The sequence below is a fragment of the Equus quagga genome, chromosome 11 (assembly GCF_021613505.1).
Source record: "Equus quagga isolate Etosha38 chromosome 11, UCLA_HA_Equagga_1.0, whole genome shotgun sequence".
Lineage (NCBI taxonomy): Eukaryota > Metazoa > Chordata > Mammalia > Perissodactyla > Equidae > Equus > Equus quagga.
Window position 1 is genome coordinate 83,098,361 of NC_060277.1, and position 20,088 is coordinate 83,118,448.

At 39.2% G+C, this 20,088-nt stretch overlaps 1 protein-coding gene across 2 annotated transcripts in view; it reads right to left on the minus strand.

Moving 5' to 3' along the window:
• The window catches only part of CLTC (clathrin heavy chain), a 65,052-nt gene extending 47,063 nt beyond the window's left edge, over positions 1 to 17,989 (minus strand). The window contains exon 1 of one of the 2 annotated variants that reach the window (XM_046674667.1): positions 17,753 to 17,989. In XM_046674667.1, the coding sequence (XP_046530623.1) occupies positions 17,753 to 17,794 (42 nt within the window). In that variant the 5' untranslated portion in view covers positions 17,795 to 17,989. The remainder of the gene's footprint in view (positions 1 to 17,752) is intronic. The other variant, XM_046674668.1, reaches the window with a different exon arrangement.
• Between the last annotated feature and the right edge of the window lie 2,099 nt (positions 17,990 to 20,088).

A 20,088-nucleotide genomic window follows, 5' to 3' on the forward strand; every position in this document is an offset into this window, starting at 1 on the left:
ACACTGTTCATTACTTTTCAGGACAGATTTTAATTACAGATTACGAGATTTATGAAATCCAAGAGTCCACACTAATATAAATAAATAAAACAGAAAAAGTTGTTCTTCACAAAAGAAAGCTAACTTAAAAGTGGTGAAAGACGATGGAATTTTTAAAAAGTCACTGTTTTGCAATCATCACAATAATTGATTCAGGCAAGAATCACCAATGGATACTAAAATTAATTGATGAAGATACTAAAATTAATGGATGAAATTTTGAGGAGTAACAGATATCTATATAGTCTCAAAGTATCTGCCCACAAGATACTTATTACAAAGGGAAAAAGAGATTTACAGTGAAGAAACCTGTCAGACACAACCTTCATCAAGCAATCAAAGCTAGTATCACTAATGATGGGCCAAAACTGACAGGACGTGCTTCCCTATGCACTGCACTACAAAGACACATCACCTCTGTGGTATGCTACCAAAAGTATATAACCTGAATCTAATCAGAAGGACACCTCAGATAAATCCAAAATGAGGAAATTCCACAAAATAAATGACCTGTACTCTTCAAAAAATAGCTATGTCTTGAAATACAAAGTGTTCCAGATTGAAGAAACCTAAAGAGAAAGAACAACTCAATGCCACTCATGATCCTGGATTTTCTTTTGAGATAAAGAACATTATTGGAACATTGGATGAAATGTGAATAGAGCCTGAGATAACAGTTTTCTGTCAAAGTCAATGTCCTCACTCTGATAACTGTAGTGTGGTCACGGAAGACATTTTGTTATTTTTAGTAAATACACACTAGAGTATGTAGTGGTAAAGAGGTATCCTGTCTGCAAATTACTTTCAAACAGTTCAGTAAAAAATTTCTGTATACAGGGGCCTGCCCCATGGCCGAGTGGTTAAGTTTGCGTGCTCCGCTTTGGCGGCCCAGGATTTCACCAGTTCGAATCCTGGGCGCGGACATGGCACCGCTCATCAGGCCACGCTGAGATGGCATTCCACATGCCACAACTAGATGGACCCACAACTAAAATATGCAACTATGTACTGGGGGGATTTGGGAAGAAAAAGCAGGGGAAAAAAAAAAGATTGGCAACAGTTGATAGCTCAGGTGCCAATCTAAAAAATAAATATTCTGTATATAGACAAAAGAGGATAAATCAAATGTAGTGAAAAAGGTTAAAAACTGATGAATTTGTGTAAAGCATGTATATGAGAATTCTTCATACTGTTGTGTAAATCTGAAACTCTGTAAAAATAAAATGTTTCTTTAAATACCTTAAGAGACATAACTGAAAGTAATGTGTAGATCTTGCTTGGATCCTGATTTAAACAAACCAAATAACATTGGCGGACGATCAAAGAAATCTGAATAGGGACTGGTTTTTAGATATTGAGAGATTGTTAAACATTAGGAGGCTATAATGATATCATAATTATTAGAAAATTTCCTTATTTTCTAAAGATGCATGTTGGAGTATTTAGAGATGAAATTTCATGATAACCTCAATTTCTTTAAAACATTTAGGTAAAACAAAAAAACCAGATATAGCAAAATACTATTAAAAATCCAGATGATTGGACAGGAACAAGACAAGGGTGCCCACTTTCACCACTCCTATTCAACATAGTACTGGAGGTGCTGGCCAGAGCAATTCGGCAGGAAAAAGAAATAAAAGGAATCCAAATAGTTAACGAAGAAGTAAAACTCTCGTTGTTTGCAGACGACATGATCTTATATATAGAAAACCCCAAAGAATCCACAGAAAAACTATTAGAAATAATCAACAACTACAGCAAAGTAGCAGGGTATAAAATTAAGGTGCATAAATCAGTAGCATTTCTATACACTAACAATGAACTAACAGAAAAAGAACTCAACAACTCAATCCCATTCACAATCACAACGAAAAGAATAAAATACCTTGGGATAAACTTAACCAAGGAAGTGAAGGATCTATACAATGAAAACTACAAGACTTTCTTGAAAGAAACTGACAATGACATAAAGAGATGGAAAGACATTCCTTGCACATTGATTGGAAGAATAAACATAGTTAAAATGTCCATACTACCTAAAGCAATATACAGATTCAGTGCTATCCCAATCAGAATCCCAAGAACATTCTTCACAGATATTGAACAAACAATCCTAAAATTCATATGGGGCAACAAAAGACCGCGAATTGCTAAAGCAATCCTGAGCAAGAAAAACAAAGCCGGCGGAATCACAATCCCCGATTTCAAAACATACTACAAAGCTACAGTGATCAAAACAGCATGGTACTGGTACAAAAACAGGTCCACAGATCAATGGAACAGAATTGAAAGCCCAGAGATAAAACCACACATCTATGGACAGCTAATCTTCAACAAAGGAGCAGAGGGCCTACAATGGAGAAAAGAAAGTCTCTTCAACAAATGGTGCTGGGAAAACTGGACAGCCACATGCAAAAGATTGAAAATTGACCAGTCTTTTTCACCACACACCAAAATAAACTCAAAATGGATCAAAGACCTAAAGATTAGGCCTGAGACAATAAGTCTTTTGGAAGAGAATATAGGCAGTACACTCTTTGACATCAGTTTCAAAAGAATCTTTTCGGACACTGTAACTCCTCAGTTGAGGGAAACAATAGAAAGAATAAACAAATGGGACTTCATCAGACTAAAGAGCTTCTTCAAGGCAAGGGAAAACACGATTGAAACAAAAAAACAGCTCACTAATTGGGAAAAAATATTCACAAGCCACTTATCCGACAAAGGGTTAATCTCCATAATATACAAAGAACTCACACTGCTTAACAACAAAAAAACAAACAACCCGATCAAAAAATGGGCAGAGGACATGAACAGACATTTCTCAAAAGAAGATATGAATATGGCCAATAGACACATGAAAAGATGTTCATCGTCGCTAATCATCAGGGAAATGCAAATCAAAACTACACTAAGATATCACCTTACACCCGTTAGATTGGCAAAAACATCCAAAACCAAGAGCGACAAATGTTGGAGAGGTTGTGGAGAAAAAGGAACCCTCATACACTGTTGGTGGGAATGCAAACTGGTACAGCCACTATGGAAAACAGTATGGAGATTTCTCAAAAAGTTAAAAATAGAAATACCCTATGACCCAGCCATCCCATTACTGGGTATCTATCCTAAGAACCTAATATCAGAAATCTCAAGAGTCCGTTGCACCCCTATGTTCATCGCAGCATTATTTACAATAGCCAAGACGTGGAACCAGCCTACATGCCCAGAAACTGATGATTGGATAAAGAAGATGTGGTATATATACACAATGGAATACTACTCAGCCATAAAAAAGACAAAATTGGCCCATTCACAACAACGTGGATGGACTTCGAGGGTATTATGTTAAGCGAAATAAGCCAGTCAGAGAAAGACGAACTCTATATGACTCCACTCATAGGTGGAAATTAGTATATTGATAAGGAGATCTGATCGGTGGTTACCAGGGAAAAGGGGGGGTGGGGGGAGGGCACAGAGGGGGAAGTGGTGTACCCACAACATGACTAACAAAAATGTACAACTGAAATCTCACAAGGTTGTAATCTATCATAACATTAATAAAAAAAAAAAAATCCAGATGATTGGATATATGGCTCTGCCTACCCTTATGAAGGCTTGCAAATTTTTTCTTTTAAGTTTAAAGGAGCTGTACCTCGGACATCTGCTCAATCAGGACTGAGAGGTTTGCTGCACTGTCCAATATAGTAACTACCGGTCATATGCAGCTATTTAATTTTGTTAAGTAAATAAAATTTAAAATTCAGTTCCTCAGTCACACTAGTCACACGACTGCAGCATTGGAAGGCACAGAATACAGAACATTTATATAGAAATATAGAACATTCCATCATTGCACATTGAGAGTACTGTTTACAGGTGTTTTTCTTGGAAGTCCAACAAGGAGAAAACTTTAACATTAAACTCTAGCAAAAATGAAGGACAGATGGTAAAAAGGGACACTCATCTTATACAAGGATTTCAGACAAGACAACGGGAAGTGGAAAAAACCAGAATCTTCAGGTTTCCGAGTCCGGATATCTGCAAGAGGCTTGGGGGGAAAAATCTGCAAAGTTCAGAGCTAGCAGAAGGGAGTCCAACGAAAACCTCCTCAGTCTGGGTGTCCCTGTTTCCCCTCAAGAAATCACTGAACATTCAAATAGGTAAGGCCCAGGGTTATAAGGAACTGAGAAGAGAGATGTAATAAGATGCCATTTTTTCAAAGAATATGAGGAAAAAAGCCCATCTCTGCGCTTGGTAAACTACTACTGCCTCAATTTCTAAGATATTCATCAATATCATAAAGCTTTTGGGGAAAGAGTAGACAACTATAAGATGAAATTCCCAATTCCAGAAAATGCTAAGTGTGAAGGAAATTGTATTAAAAATCAAAGAAATATGGTAAAAAAAAATATTAACTTCACCAATATTAGATTCAGAAATCTAAGTTAAGCACTCATCAGTTTTTAATGCTTTAGGCCTCATTTTTCCTATTTTGGTTTTGAAGCTACTTGATTTGATTGTAAATGTGGCAAACAGAAAAGGCAAAGCATCCATCCTTGCTTGAGGGGGAACAAAGCATGCCTAGGTGTTGCATCAAAAGTTAAAGTGGCTTAACGCACACCAAGAACTTAGAACAGTGTGGGGCACATACACACTCTCTACTTTAAGGATTTCTGTCCTTGTTTACAGTTATCTAACTCTGGAACTATGGTATCATGACATATACTACTCTAAAACAGACTGGCTCCGACGCCATGCTACTAACATTATATAGTCAAACCTAGAGTGGCCCAATTTGCTTTGTTCAAAACACATGTTACTACACAGCTAGAAAAAAATCTTCATACATCAAGGAACCAGGAAACTCAGTGATAGTGTGTCAGCACCTTATTAGAATACATTAGTGATCAAACTATAAAAATATTCTAAAGGGACTACATGGACTATGGATATATTTACTCCAACAGTATACATTTATTAAAAAGGGCTGAAAATGCTAGCACGAGACAATACAACCAAGTAAAAACCATACTATATTTCAATGCACATTTCTTTGATTAGCTAAAGACAGACTCCATTAGGAGAAAGTCTCTATCTCAGCAATCAATCACAATTGTGTTTGTGCCTACAAACACAACACAATTAAAGGAGTAATAGGTTTCCTTTGAGCCTACTAATTTCTTACATTTGATCAGACAGGAATACTCATTGGAAACCGACTTTTTTAATACATACACCCAAGGAGTTTCTTTCCTAATGAATGACTAGTAAACTCTGAACAGAACTCACTAACCAGCTGTATCAGCTGAAAATCAAAACACATTAAAACTTGTGTTTATGACAGCATTACTAAGAACTTATGTTGCACAATTAGTGCTTGGCTTTACACTTTCCAGATCCTTCCTCCTTGTTTCATCTGAATAGTTAGAACGTAAAGGAACTATGTATTCAGAGGAGGCTCTTTTCTAAGTGCTCTCTGTCAAGTCCTATTTTGGTTACCTTTTCTTACACTATAATATGCCTATACTTGTATTTTGATAAAGACTTAATAGGTGTTCCCACTGCAGAGTTAAGAAGCCAACAATTTTAAAGAGACCTGCTGATACCTGGATGCCACCCAATACAGACATTTTTAAGTAAGTGCCTGAAGATTTGGTTAACTTCCTATCCCAAATATTTCATTCAGCCTAATTTCCTTTAAAAGTTCCAAAATGTCCTCTACCTTCACCAGTATCAATCAGTGAAAAAAAAAAAAAAAATGCTGACCGCAGTCACTTCATTGAGCCCTTCCAGGAAACCAGCAAAATGTCAAACAAAAACTGCTGTTGCCGTCTTCTACAGGAAATCAAGAAAAATGCTGAGAAGGCAGCATTCCTTTAGTTCTTCCATCAACAGGATACCAGCCATTGTTTTCCGTGTGCTCCACACATTTCAAGCAGCAAATAAAACGCCTTTTAACTCTTGCTTACTCCACACTTAAATATACACATTTGTTTCTTCTCCATGTTAGCCTTCGAGGCAATCACTGTCTCTTCGGAGAATTTTTGACTCTGCTCACTCACTTCAAATTGTTAAGGAATACATTCAGAAGGAACCAGTCGGAGACAGGAACAGTAAGACTCAGCTTTGGTAAACCACTAGGAAACCCAAAGAGAAATTTTCCTACTTGTAGCCAACTTCTGACTGGAAAATTTTAAAACTTTAAATTTGACTCATTCTTAAAAAATAATCCAATAATTAGATGAAATATTACATATGAATTTTGATGAAGCTGCAGGGGAATAAAGGGAAGTTTTTATGCCCCAAATCTTGCAGCTAGGAATGACTCTCCAAGGTTATGTCCTTTCCAAAAAAATGCTATTCAGCTGGCAAAAAACGACTGAATGCCACCAAAGCCATGATCAATTATGGGTGTGTTGAAGGATGGGGGAGGCAGAATTTATCCAAACATTCCTTTCAAAGAACTAGAAATGAGGCTTACTTGAGGGCTGAAGATTACAATACATACTTAGTGCTGCCTTAACATAAAGACTTCCAAAGGATGATTTGAACCCCTGGGCAGACACCAAAGGCTTGGTTTCTTGGTATGAATAACTAAAACATCTAGTTGGTTTCCTTACTATTAAAACTGTAAAGGTCTCAAAGAAACTTCTTTCTGATTCAACTTCACAAAACGTATTTTTAAGTGGGGGCCCAGTCAGCTCAACCCCATCACTGCTGCATATATTCCTGAATTTTTCTACTCTATACAGACAGACCTGCTAGGAAATCAGACATGCTGTATCATTCACTTTTCTAGTTGGGTCAATCATTTACAGCATAATCAGCATCTAGGTGCTACAAGTCACAAGACCAGAACCATTTTATTTTACATTTGAGTCGCTGCAATATTTCCAAAAATAAAAAATTTCAAGCTCAAGAGAGCAAATGAGGGGCTGGCCTGGTGGTGCAGTGGTTAAGTGTGCATGTTTCACTTCTCAGCAGCCCGGGGTTCGCCAGTTTGGATCCAGGGTGCGGACATGGCACCGCTTGGCAAAAGCCATGCTGTGGTAGGCATCCCATGTATAAAGTAGAGGAAGATGGGCATGGATGTTAGCTCAGGGCCAGTCTTCCTCAGCAAAAGGAGGAGGATTGGCAGTAGTTAGCTCAGGGCTAATCTTCCTCAAAAAAAAAAAAAAAAGGAGTGAATGAAATAACAGTATGAAGTCTTATAGGCTTATCTCAAAATCATTTAACATTAACAAATTCAGGGAGTTCAAAACAACATTAAAATGACTAAGATTTAGTTGTCTATTGACACCTACTGAGCATCTATTATTTGGCAACTTCACATCAATATTTTATAACCTGTTATTTAAGTACAAGTTTTGTGTAAAATTGTCTCCTTTGTTTACTTTGTGTTAAATTATAAATTTGTCATTACTACTGAGGTAACAACCTACAAGGAAAAAATCGATTTTAGGCTCAGAGGGTTTCAAGGGTAAATTTGTAGTTCATGTCCTCTAAAAAGAAAAAAACCTTTTCATCTCAAAACTCTATAGATACTGCTTCACTGTCTGACACTCAGTGTTTAAAAACTAAGATTGCCTTGCCTTTGTTCCCCCTGAGGAAGATTAGCCCTGAGCTAACATCTGTGCCAATCTTCCTCCACCTTATATGTGGGTTGGCACCACAGTGAGGCTGACAAGCAATGTAGGTCTGTGCCGAGGATCTGAACCTGAGAACCTGGACCATTGAAGTTGAGCGCGTGGAACTTACCCACTACACCATGGGCCGGCCCCAAGATGGCCTTGACTTTTTGGTCAAGGAGAGGGTGTGCCCTGGATGCCTGTACATTTTTTTTTTTAATTCATGGTACTAAAACTTCCCCAGGCCTGTCTCAAACACCAAACTCTTTTAATCTTCTTTCATATCAGGTAAGTTTTCTTCCACTGTCTAAAAAGAGCTTCCATTATTTTTGGTTTCTATAATTCTTAGATTTGTAACCTACTCTGTACACCTCCAAGGCCTTGATTTAATTCTGTGATTTATTTCTAAATTCAAAATCTTAAAAAAAAAACAAACCAAAATACTAACCTTCCACAGTGCCGATTTCCACATGAGCAATTCTGCTAATTGCTTTCAGGATTAACTGTTTCTGTATATGTCCTGTTATTGCAACCTTAATCTCCATGGGTCTTTCTGTTCATGTTATGTTAAGTTTTTCTGCATACTACAGATGATGCCAACAGTTCTCTTCCAGTTTCAGTAGAAAAAACTTCTATGTTTTTCCTCAGGTCCCTTCCTAGTTCTGCAGTAGTTTTTCCAATAGTCACACATTTAAACAATTACTGAGCAGCTACTCTGTGCCAGACACTATGCTAATACACAGAGAATTCCAAAGTAAATGAGACAGTCTCTTCTACTCAGTGCATAACAGACACACAGCAACTACAACAGTGCCATGATGTTACAGGTGCAAATCTAGCCCAGACATATCTGGGGGTATACATGGAGTCTCAGAAGAAATGGAGAAGCAATCTAAAGCAGGACACACAATTTAGGGGAGGGCAAGGCTACAAAGCTTGGGAGAGAACACACAGAACTAAAAATGTCATATATACCCAAATAGGGTACTCATTTTCCCAAGCAGACTATTCCCCAGACACCAAAAAAAAAAACTTTTCACAAGTGTTGGAGAGAATGTGGAAAAACTGGGACTCTCATACATCACTGGTAGGGATGTAAAATCTTGCAGCTGCTGTGACAAACATTTGGACAGTTCCTCAAAAAGTTAAAACACAGAATTACATGACCCAGCAATTCCACTCCTAGGTATATATCCAAAAGAACTGAAAACAAGTATTCAAACAAAAACTTGTACATTAATGTTCACAGCAGCACTATTCATAATAGCCAACAGGTGGAAACAACTCAACTGTCCATCAAGTGAGAAAGGACAAATAAAATGTGGCATATCCATTCAATGGAGTATTATTCATCTATAAAGGAATAAAGTACTGTACATACTACAACATCGATGATCCTCAAACATTATGCTTAGCGAAAGAAGTTACACTCAAAAGGTCACATATTGTATGATTCCATTTATGTGAACTACCCAGAATAGGTAAATTCATAGACAGAAAGCACCTTAGCAGTTGCCAGGGGATGGGAGGAGAGGGGAGGGAGTGACTGCTTAATGGTTATGGGATTTCTTTTTTGGGGTGATGAAAATGTTCTGAAACTAGATACAGGTGATGGTTGCACAACACTGTGAATGTACCCAATACCACTGAAGTGTTCACTTTAAAATGGTTAAAGTTATATGATTTTTATCTTAATTTAAAAAGCCTTTTGATCGTGTTAAACAATAAACTCTTAGGGATTAGATAAGCTTAATATATAATTCAAGTAGTCATTTGATTTAGTTTATATAACCATTTAAAATTATAAAATTAACTTGAAACTGTTTTTCTACTCCTCATTTCAGAAACTATTTTATTTAAACTCTTTATTTTTTTTTACATCAACGTCTTCATTAACACTGGAAAGTCATCTCCATTCCATCAAAGTGCTTTTTTTTAAATGAATTATGGTGCAATCACGGGAATTTTATAACACGCCTCAAATTTCTATTTGCATAACAGGAGAGTGGTTTCCCACTTGTTTTTGGATTATGATCTCCAGAAAAATATCCCTAATGGATTGCTTATTTGAGGAGTATTTAAAATGTTTATAGCATCCAACAGTTGTAGTTGTGAGGCCGTACAGAAAGGAATAATTATAAGATGTGTTAAATTTACCTCTTACCATTCCAGGAGATTTCAAGCCTATGATAACCTTCACTGAATGGTGCTGTAGTATTCAAACATAAATAACTGTGAGAGGACTCAATAATATGGAGACCCAGTAAGGCTTTTAATCCGTAAAAGGAAACTCTTTCCCGACGAATATCTTACGGTAAAAAAAGAAACCTATCTTAGATTCGTATAGTTCAATAGGGCAGAACATAGAGTATTGCAGGGAGTGAGGAAAGATATGGATTTTGTAAACCACGTTTTCCCTATAAGTTTTTTTCCTAATTACTCATCCTCAAATGATGACATCTATCTAAAGTCAGCTGTTAGTCAAGCTGAGCATATACGGACAGTCTTTGGCTTCATTCTGTCCACTCTAGCGATTTTTAAGCCCTTTCTCAGATGAGCAGCTGGTTAGAAATACATGAAAGCAACTCTCAACCCAATTCTCCTTTTTCATCTACTATAATTCCCAGTTTTAACAGATGAGGTCATCAAAAACTGCGATCATCAGGACCCCCAGTGTGCATCACTATGAGACTTCTTCCCCTCCTTACTCCAGAAATGGACTGAATGCAGAAAACAAAAAGGGGAGAAAGCCTGGTATAACACCAAGATCCTGGCTTCAATAACTGGGTACACAGCAGTTTTTTCCTTTAGCATGGCATATGTGTTCCAACTGAACTGGACAAAGAGAGACTCCCCTCCAGCGTCAGAGGTTAAAAACTAATACCTGAGTGTCTGTATGGGCCAAGTATTATGATATAAACACAAATACATACCACAGTCTAACTTTATAATTGCCAGAAAGTATTATTTTAGTAAATGAGGAAGTTGAGAAAAGCTAAAAAGATAGAGCTCGGATTAAACATCTGAGACATTTTCCACAATAGCACACCACAGAATTTAAAATTTTTAATGTGACAAAATGGTTTCAATGGAATCAGTTCCTATTCTTTCAGAAATAAGCTTTAAAATCTGCTTTACTTCAGAACTTAAAAGTTCTTATTTACCCCAAATGATTCAGAAAAGGAAGCAGTAATATCACTGGCAGTTCTGCCTCCAAAGCACAACACTACCAGTTTGTAACCGTTTCCCCTCTATGGTTATGCTATTCAAACTGAGCAAGCGTTTCTACTCCCACTTTCCTTACCCCCCAACAAGGAACAACTGTCTTCCTTGAGTTCTACTCCAGTTTTACATTAGTATAAACACAAAAATGTGAACGTATAGTAAAATAGAAAGCAGAAGGTTCCTGCTTTTACAAGCAGCTTCCGACTGGAACACATTCACTCTCTTGTCACTAAGGAAAAATCTATAGAGAAGTTTGAGAAGTTCAGCCTTATGAGAGGGATACAGATAATCCTGGTTATACGTTAACCTGATCCCAATCATCCTGCACAATTTTCTAGTGGGAACTTGGATAAAGCCCTTTAAAAACATCTAAATAACTGTCTAAGTTACAGATAATCAAAATGTTGGCTCACTGGTCCCTATTTTTCTCATTATATAAAAACTATTGACCTACTAGTAGAATGAATATATCAAAGAACAGCCCAGCACAGATACGAATTGTGGTATACTTTGCAGTTCAGATTATATAGCTCATTCACCAAATGAGGCAATGTGCCCCACTGAAAGTACTCAAGTCTGACCACCCGCTCACTAGCTGTGTGACTCAAGTTAACTTCTATGAACTTCAGTTTCCCCATCTGCAAAATAAGGCTAACCCTACCTACCTCAAAGGATTCTCTTGCTAATTAAATGAGATCATGAACATAAAGGAGTTAGCCAAGTTCCTGGCACAGAGTAGGTGCTCAAATAGCTAAAATGGCCAATTTATTTTGATCTTACAGATTCCAGGACAATTAAGATTTGATGAATAGTTATTTCTTCTAAACTAGGACAAATATCTTTAATTATGTCTTTCTTAACACAAAAGAAGAGAAACAAAATCCAAGTCTGACAGATGGGTTTTGCATAATACATTCAGATCCAAGCATCCAGCCATCCCTTTGAGTTAAGAGCATTAGCCACAGGCACTTGGCCAAGAGGGGAATAAAAGACACCTAGAGCTGTAAACTTTGCTGTGGCTTACAAGCTATGAAGTAGCTCTAGCACGGCACATACGTAAACAAATTCAGAGCAATAGCCTCATTCTGATACAAAGGACTAAAATATCAGCTATGAGCTCATTTTTCATCTCAGTGAGAACATTCACTTCAACACTACCATCTTATACAACACTACAAAGGTCTGACTGGTATTCCATGTGGGTATTTTATCAGATATGATCTACCAGTTTTCTCAAACATATCTGACCAAGGAACACCAATTAAAAAATGTACCAATGGTACACAATGAGCACTCATGGGATGTAATAAAAGATTAATTTAAAAAACTTTCTTTTGGACAGTTTCAGAGCGGGATCAAATTTTTATCATATGAATATTTGTATTAAATCCTGCACAATATCAAACATTCAATAACCCCCAAGGTTGCAATTATGTGTGGACAGCCTTTACCAACTAATCAATGCAAACCGCAATCAATCTTGTTCACCACTTTGTCCCTAGTTCAACACAGTTGCTGATACAGAGTAAGTACTCAAATCTTAGGTGAGTACCAAATATTTATAAGTCATAAAAATCTAGGTCGGGGGGTTTGGGGGGAGGGCACTAAGGGTAAAGTGGTGTACCTACAACATGACTAATAATGATGTACAACCGAAATTTCACAAGGTTGTTAACTATCATAATCTTAATTAAAAAAAAAAATCTAGGTCTGGGGGCTGGCCCCATGGCCGAGTGGTTAAGTTCGTGCGCTCCGCTGCAGGTGGCCCAGTGTTTTGTCGGTTCGAATCCTGGGCACGGACATGGCACTGCTCATCCAGCCATGCTGAGGTGGCATCCCACATGCCACAACTAGCAGGACCCACAACTAAGAATATACAACTATGTAGCGGGGGGGTTTGGGAAGAAAAAGGAAAAAAATAAAATAAAATAAAAAATCTAGGTCTGCAAATAAAATATTGTGTCACTGGGTTGAAAGACAAAATGTACTATACAAAAATTATATAGCTAACAATTAATGTTCCTAAAGTGCTACACCAAATACCTTCACGTACACACTCTCACATCTTCACAGTAACTTTTTGAGGCAGTAGACCTATTTTACAGAGAAAAAGAAGGTGGTCTTAACCTGCATTCTTCAATACTATAGCCACATTTCACAAGTCATACGTGGTACTCAGTGCTTGAAATGTGGTGACTCCTTATAAAATTTAAATTAAAACTAAATAGTCACTGATAATTCAATTATGGAAAACTTAAGTATGTTTGGAATAACCTAGGTATGCAAATCTGCTTTTCCAACTGTAAATTTTATTAAAGCTAAATACAGATTAAATATTTCCAATGAAAATAGGGTCTGAATTGAGAAGTGCTCTAAATATAAAATACACAACAGATTCTGAAAATTCAGTACCCAAAAGGAGAATGTAAAATATCTCATTTGAAAGTTTTATACTGATTATATGTTAAAATTATAACATTTTGGGTTTATTGAGTTAAAACATTAAAATTAATTTCTTCTGTTTATTTTTAATATGGCCACTGGAAAATTTAAAATTACATATATGGCTCATACTATTTTTCTATTGGACAGCACTGATGTCAACAACCCCCAAACCTCCAATCTGTCTACTATACCACATCATTAATCACATTTTATTTATTATTATTATTTTTAGGAACATTAGCCCTGAGCTAACATCAGCTGCCAATAATCCTCTTTTTTGTTGTGCTGAGGAAGACTGGCCCTGAGCGAACACCTGTGCCCATCTTCCTCTAGTTTATATGTGGGATGCCTGCCACAGCATAGTTTGACAAGCAGTACGTAGGTCCACACCTGGATCCGAACCAGCAAACCCTGAGCCACCAGAGCAGAACATGTGAACTTAACCGCTGCGCCCCCAGGCCGGCCCCTTAATCACATTTTAAACTAACAGGGAAGTTGCCTCTTGGGGCAAAGTCCAAAAGAAAAAAGCCACACAAGGAGACTGTATAACTTCTTCTCTTAGGGCCAATATTTCTTTGAAATATTTTGTGTCAGAAGACCCAGATTCAAACCCCTTCTGACACTGCGTTCCCTTGGGCACTACTTTGAGTTTCACTTTCTTCAACTGTTTAAGGATGTCTGGAGAGATCAAGTTAAGACCTGAAAGCATCCAATCACATTCATAGGGCATAAAAGGCTCTCACAAGTCCTGCTGCCTCCATTCACTAGTCACTCTTCATCATCACTGCTTCCCCAAAGAGACAGTATTCAACTAACACTCTCAAATAATGAATGTTTTAATTTTAGCTAACAAAATGTTCTAAAGATATAGACATGGATGGTCAGACAAAACTTCACTCTCACAAAGCACATCAGTGCAGTCTATAATTGTGCAGTCCAACATGTCGTAAATGGCCTCGTGTGGCTATTGACATTTAATTAAAGAGAAATAAAAGTAAAGACTTAGTTGCTCAATATCCCTATGTAGCTAGCACAAATTTTCATCATGGAAGAGTTCTATTGGACTGTAACTCTCAAAAGGCAAAAACCACATCAGTAACAGGGACATAAAAAAACTTGTTAAATGTAATTCAAATATCAAATTCAAATAAGTTTCTTGAAATATCAAATTCAAATAAGTTTCACCGGGCACTAAAATGAACACACATGCACTTAGTTCTATGTCTTAAATTACTTCCTAAGAAGAGTGAAAGCACATTCACTAGAAGTGACCACACCCTTTTAAACCAAGTAAATTGGCCATTAGGAAAATTCTGAAAAACCTGATACATCTTAAGCTTGGAGGCTATTCCCAGGGTCGACTGCAGGATAATTCCAGGCAATATGCCTCTTCCAGGGAGTAGAGTTAAGCATACAGCACATTGCTTTCTCTTTGCAAACCGAAATAACCGTAACAAGAACCCCTACCATTGAACTCCCAACACATTCCATGCCTGCATTTATGGATCAAAGGGAAAAGAACAGGGTGGCGAGATTTTTAATTTCAGACCCAAAGAACCTGAAAATACAGGGGAATGTGTCAACTGGTAAAGGAGTCTTAATGTGCCAAGAAGTAAGAATTGCAGGCAATGTTTAATACGTAGCCTAGGTGTTCTCCAAAATCTGCAAGTCTCACAATGTCTTGCCCAAATAGGCACTAATCTGTTGACTGCTATCAGCCTAAACATCCTTAAAAAAAAAAAAATCCTTCATAACTTAAAATATTAACATTCGGACCCGGCCCCGTGGCCAAGTGGTTAAGTTCGCGTGCTCCACTTCGGTGGCCCAGGATTTCACGGATTCAGATCCTGGGCACAGACAAGGCGCTGCTCAACAAGCCATGCTGAGACGGCATCTCACACAGCACAACCAGAAGAACCTACAACTAGAATATACAACTATGTACTTGGGAGACTTTGGGGAGAAGAAAAAGAAAAAAAGAAGACTGGCAACAGATGTTAGCTCAGGTGCCAATCTTTAAAAAAAAAAAGAAACCTAACATTCATTTGATGTAGTTCTGAGCTTTGATGACAGAACCCTCAGTTGGCCAAAGTAGTTACATGGTACAAAAATAAACTCATTCACAGTTCACATTTTGATGCTTTCACAAGCTAACTTGACACTCAAGTTTCTAAAATCTTGTTCCCAATTTTTATCCCAAGTGTGTCAGAAAGTTTTTGGCTGCTTAGCAAACTGGCAGAAGCACAGAGGTCAAAGACCCAAGGTGCCAATTAAAATAATCCTTATTAATTCTTTAAAAGGGAAAGGATAAAAATGAGAAGTCAAGAGATATATTATCCTGGAAGAGGTTGGTAGTTGGGGCTCTTTGCGCAATTATTATCAGCTGGAGTGTACAGTCACACTAGGAAGCTTAAGTTTAGGCACTACATAGTACACCAAAAAACAGACGACTGAATTCTTCAAGTGTATTTGCAAAGTGGCTTTATACCACAAATCTTCAAATTATTTGAGAAGGAAATGGCTTTACTCAAGTATTTGCAGAAACTTCAAACCACTTAGAAATCAGACCCATATTAAGCCTGTCTTCAATTAGTGACAAGACTGGATTCCAATCTTTGGGATTAACAATTCTTGTCTTCTCTTTAATAGGAATGCAAAGCTATTGATCACTAGCCAAGAAATAAGATTTACTAGTGGGTTATACCTTTGCCGTGTAAATAGCAACTGTACCTGCTTGTGTTGTATATGATTTTACAAACGTTTGTCTAAAGATATTTCAGATACACTCATTTGAGCACAAGCCTCACACCCAAGAACATTTTCCTAATATTCCACATTCATCTACACCCTGCTTTAATAGAAGTAACCATAGCAATTAAAACTTGATTGAGCATAAACAACAACTTGTGTCCATTCTGTCACTTAACATTTTTTAATCTTTTGTAAAAGTGTTCCATTACTTCAGATGAGTTATCTAAAAACCATAAATAACCGAAGAAAATGTATTACTTAAGTCATTTTTTGAGTAAAGATTTATTATTCACTACATTTCAAGACTGTAAAGAAATATGAAATTGTTACTGATAGCATGAATATTAGATCTTATTAACAGAAATCCTTCATGTATGTTATACCAATGGGAGTAAAATAGCCTTCAATGGTAAAGTGTCCAATAGGTCACTAATACTAGTTGGTGTCACGTGAAACCTCAGCATCTTTTGTCATTATGAAATTAGCCCTTCAGAGGATTGAGCTGAGGCAGGCTTTCTCAAAGGGGTATTTGGGAAGAAAGCAAATTATTAAGAATAAATTATTTCAGCCAAAGTAAAACCAGGATTGGCGAACCAGGAAAATCAGAAGCTCAGAAGAGGCTTAATTCAGTCAAGCTCTCCAATGGTAACCGCCTGGGCCAGCCACGGGCATGTTGCCAGATAAGACAGTATGCTGCCTACAGGATAATGCACCGTGGAGAAGAACTCCAGAACCTACTAAAAGGAAGCCAATGACGGAAAAACCTTGCATACCTCAGAGCAGGTGTGCTCTATCCCCAGGGCTCTATTCAATTCCACGCAATCCTGGGGGGGGGGGGGGGTACTCACGCCAAGCCCACCTGCTAGACTACAGCAGACCCCAAGATAACCTCTGAATAACCCATTCCTACCTTCTAGAACCAAAGGGGGATAAGACCACAGAATCCCCAGAGAAATCATGAAAAGAAAAAAAGGCAAGTTCCCCTAGGGACCTTGACCCCAAGCACTGAGATCGTCACCGCCCTAAGAAACATGTGCCCCCATTCTATCCTCCTCCTGTTCCTTCACTGACCTTCTGTTCCTACTGCCTCAGGGAAGGCAAGAGTCAAGCCAGCGCCTTTCCCTCCACCCCCAGGGGAAGGTGCCTTTCTCAGCTGAGAGCCGCAGAGGAAGAAAAAAGGTTGCTCCTCCCCAACCCACCCGCCCGACAACTCCTGAGTGCAGACACGATGGGGGGAAAGGGAAGAGAAGAGCAATGGGAAGTGACAGCCCTGCACTGGCCTAGTGGATGAGAGTCCTTGCTCGGGAAGAAACGCGGGAGAATCGTCCCCCCGCCCCCAACCTGCCCAAATGAATGAACTGAATAAACGGGGAAGCGGGGGGGGGAGTTAGTTCGCGCAGTTCTTGCCATCCAGGAAGCAAACACAGGCCCTCGCACCCAGGCCTGGCTTCACTGCCCTTTGCACCCGACTCTCGTCCTTTCCATCCAAGCCCCACATCGTTTAACCCTTCGAGCTCTCCAAGATAGCGCCCCCATCCTCCATCCACCCCAGGCACCGACATCCCACTCACTCCGATCCTGTTCTTTTCGCTTGGGCCCAGACGCCAGCTTGTTCCTTCCTACCACCCTCTCCACAGCCCTCACTAGCCTGGGCCCGGACGCACCTGGAGATGCTCCTGAAAACGAATTGGCAGAATCTGGGCCATGGCGCTGTCGGGGGGTACGGTCTCCTCCTGCACTGGGGCTGCGGGGCAGTGGCTGCCCGGGCTCTCCAAGGGAGAGGAGGAGGGGGGCTGGGCTCAGCAGGATACTCTCCGGGGACGCAGGAAACTGGCAGGCAGACGAAAGAGCTCGGGTCGGGGGCGGAGGCTCCAGGGGCCAGGAGAGCCGCAATGGCGGAACCCGGCGCAGCGCAGACTCCGGAAACGGCTGAGCCCTGCGGAGGGATCCCGGCCACAGAACTCCGCCCAGGTCGCCTCACCCCCTCCGCTTTATGTACCCTTCCACGGAGCGCCGCCGTGCCGCGGGGCGCAGGAATTCGCGGCGCAGTGCGGGGAGCACCTCGCTCACTTCTGCGACACGGGGTAAATAGAGAACTCGAAGGGACTACTTTTTTGGACTGATCACTTTCCCCAGCCTCTGCTTTTCCCTGCCCCCCCCTTTTTTTGCATTTTGCCACATCATGCGACTAGGGGCCGCCGACGTCATTTCCGTGGGCGCTTTAGGTCCCACCCACGTACTTCCGAGTGCACGTGATGCTGGTCGGGAAGGGTTGGCTGTTTGCTGCCAGCGTGCAGAGCGAGTTCTGGGGAAATGCAGTGTCTCCTGGGAATGAGGTGGCTTTTGGGCCTCCTTGAGGAATGGCGGTGTAGTTCCTTTCCCCTGTGAGCCCTGCCTATTTAAGCTGAGTCCCTTACGAAGAGGACGTCGTGGGCAGATGGGCCCAGCCTCCCGCCTTCTCCGTGACTCAGGGAAACGGCCTCCCTGCAGAGCGCTCTCTTGGCAGAGGGCTGCAGCACTCCTCCCCCGCCTAGTTTCTTATAGTGGGTGGTTTCTTCCATCCCTGGCAGGGGGAAGTGAACTGGGATTTAAAATCCTCCCTGCCCTTATGCATGCCCTTCTGACGGTTGAAGAAGCTGACGCTTGGATTCTAACTAGAACTACCAGTCTCTTCGGATGTTACTTAAATAATTGGCTCAAAGGACAGTCAAGGCCATTTATTGAGGTATCTCAAGCTGGCCCAGTGATAGCTTTTTCTTGACGTTTCTGCGGACATTTTGGCAGACATGTATGTCGGTCTAGCTTAGTAATAAATTAAATGAGTATCATGAATACGCTAAAGAATTAGACCAAAATTGTATCAGGAAAGTTTTTTAGCCACATCAAATAATGAGTCTCAAAGATTTAGATAATTACGTTAAAGGTGGTGTGCAAAACCTTAAAGTTCTTCCTCGTGTGGATAAAGTCCACTCTTGGAGAAAGCGATTAACTACTAGCGGTGTGTTTCAGTGGGACTACCTCAACATTGCGTGTAAATGAGCAGTTTGGGAGTGTAAGAGCTCCAAAGCAGCAGCGTCGTGTCTTCTAACAGAATTAAGGTATCTTCGGCATTTATCATCAATTAATAATCTTCCTAGCACTTTATTGCTGAAGTGTAAGATCTAATAAGATTTCATAATAGCACAAATACAATAAAGGATAAAAGAATTTAGTTCTGTGCGTCTCATTTTTATAACAAATGTGATTATTTTTCCAGAAAGATCTTGAGGAACAACTCAAGTATACAATTATTTTTAGTGCCCTTTTCAGTTAAACATAAAACCCTATTAGGTATACAATAATCTTGTGTCAAGCAGTTTTGCTTAGAGAAATTTGCTGAATCATTTAAATTGCATTTCATGTTTTTCCCAAAATACATCTTACATACTGAGGCTGAGAGAAGAATCTTTGGCAGGTACGAGAGCAGACACACTGTTTTGCAAAGAAAAGCCTTTGCCTCCATGTCATAAGAGAGTGAGTATTTATGCTTGGCAAAATTTCATTTTGTTTTGTTAAGCCAGATACTTGAAGATGTTCTTGTATTCTGCAACCTTTGAAATGATCTTTCTAATACCAGTTTAATAGTAGCTGCTTTCAATCCTTTTTGGAAGTAGACAAATTCTAATTTAAAAATCTAAAGGAATTATTGTTTTATTACAAGTAAAAGCAGTAGTTTAATCATTACATTTCCAATCTCGGAATCTGGGATACAAGAGCTATATCACGGACAGGCCACAAAAATTTATTAATAACTGTCTTGCATTTTCATACAGACTTGTAATTTTAAGTACGTTTAGAATCCCCAAAGCAATTGATTTTATCTTGGATATTTGGTGTGGAATGTCTAACCAAAAGTGCACTGAGGTTCCGTTAAAGTGACTGCTGTGTCATCACACAGAAATCCAACGAATGCATTGTTTTCAGAAATCATTTAAGGAGAAGCAAATAGATTACAATATAC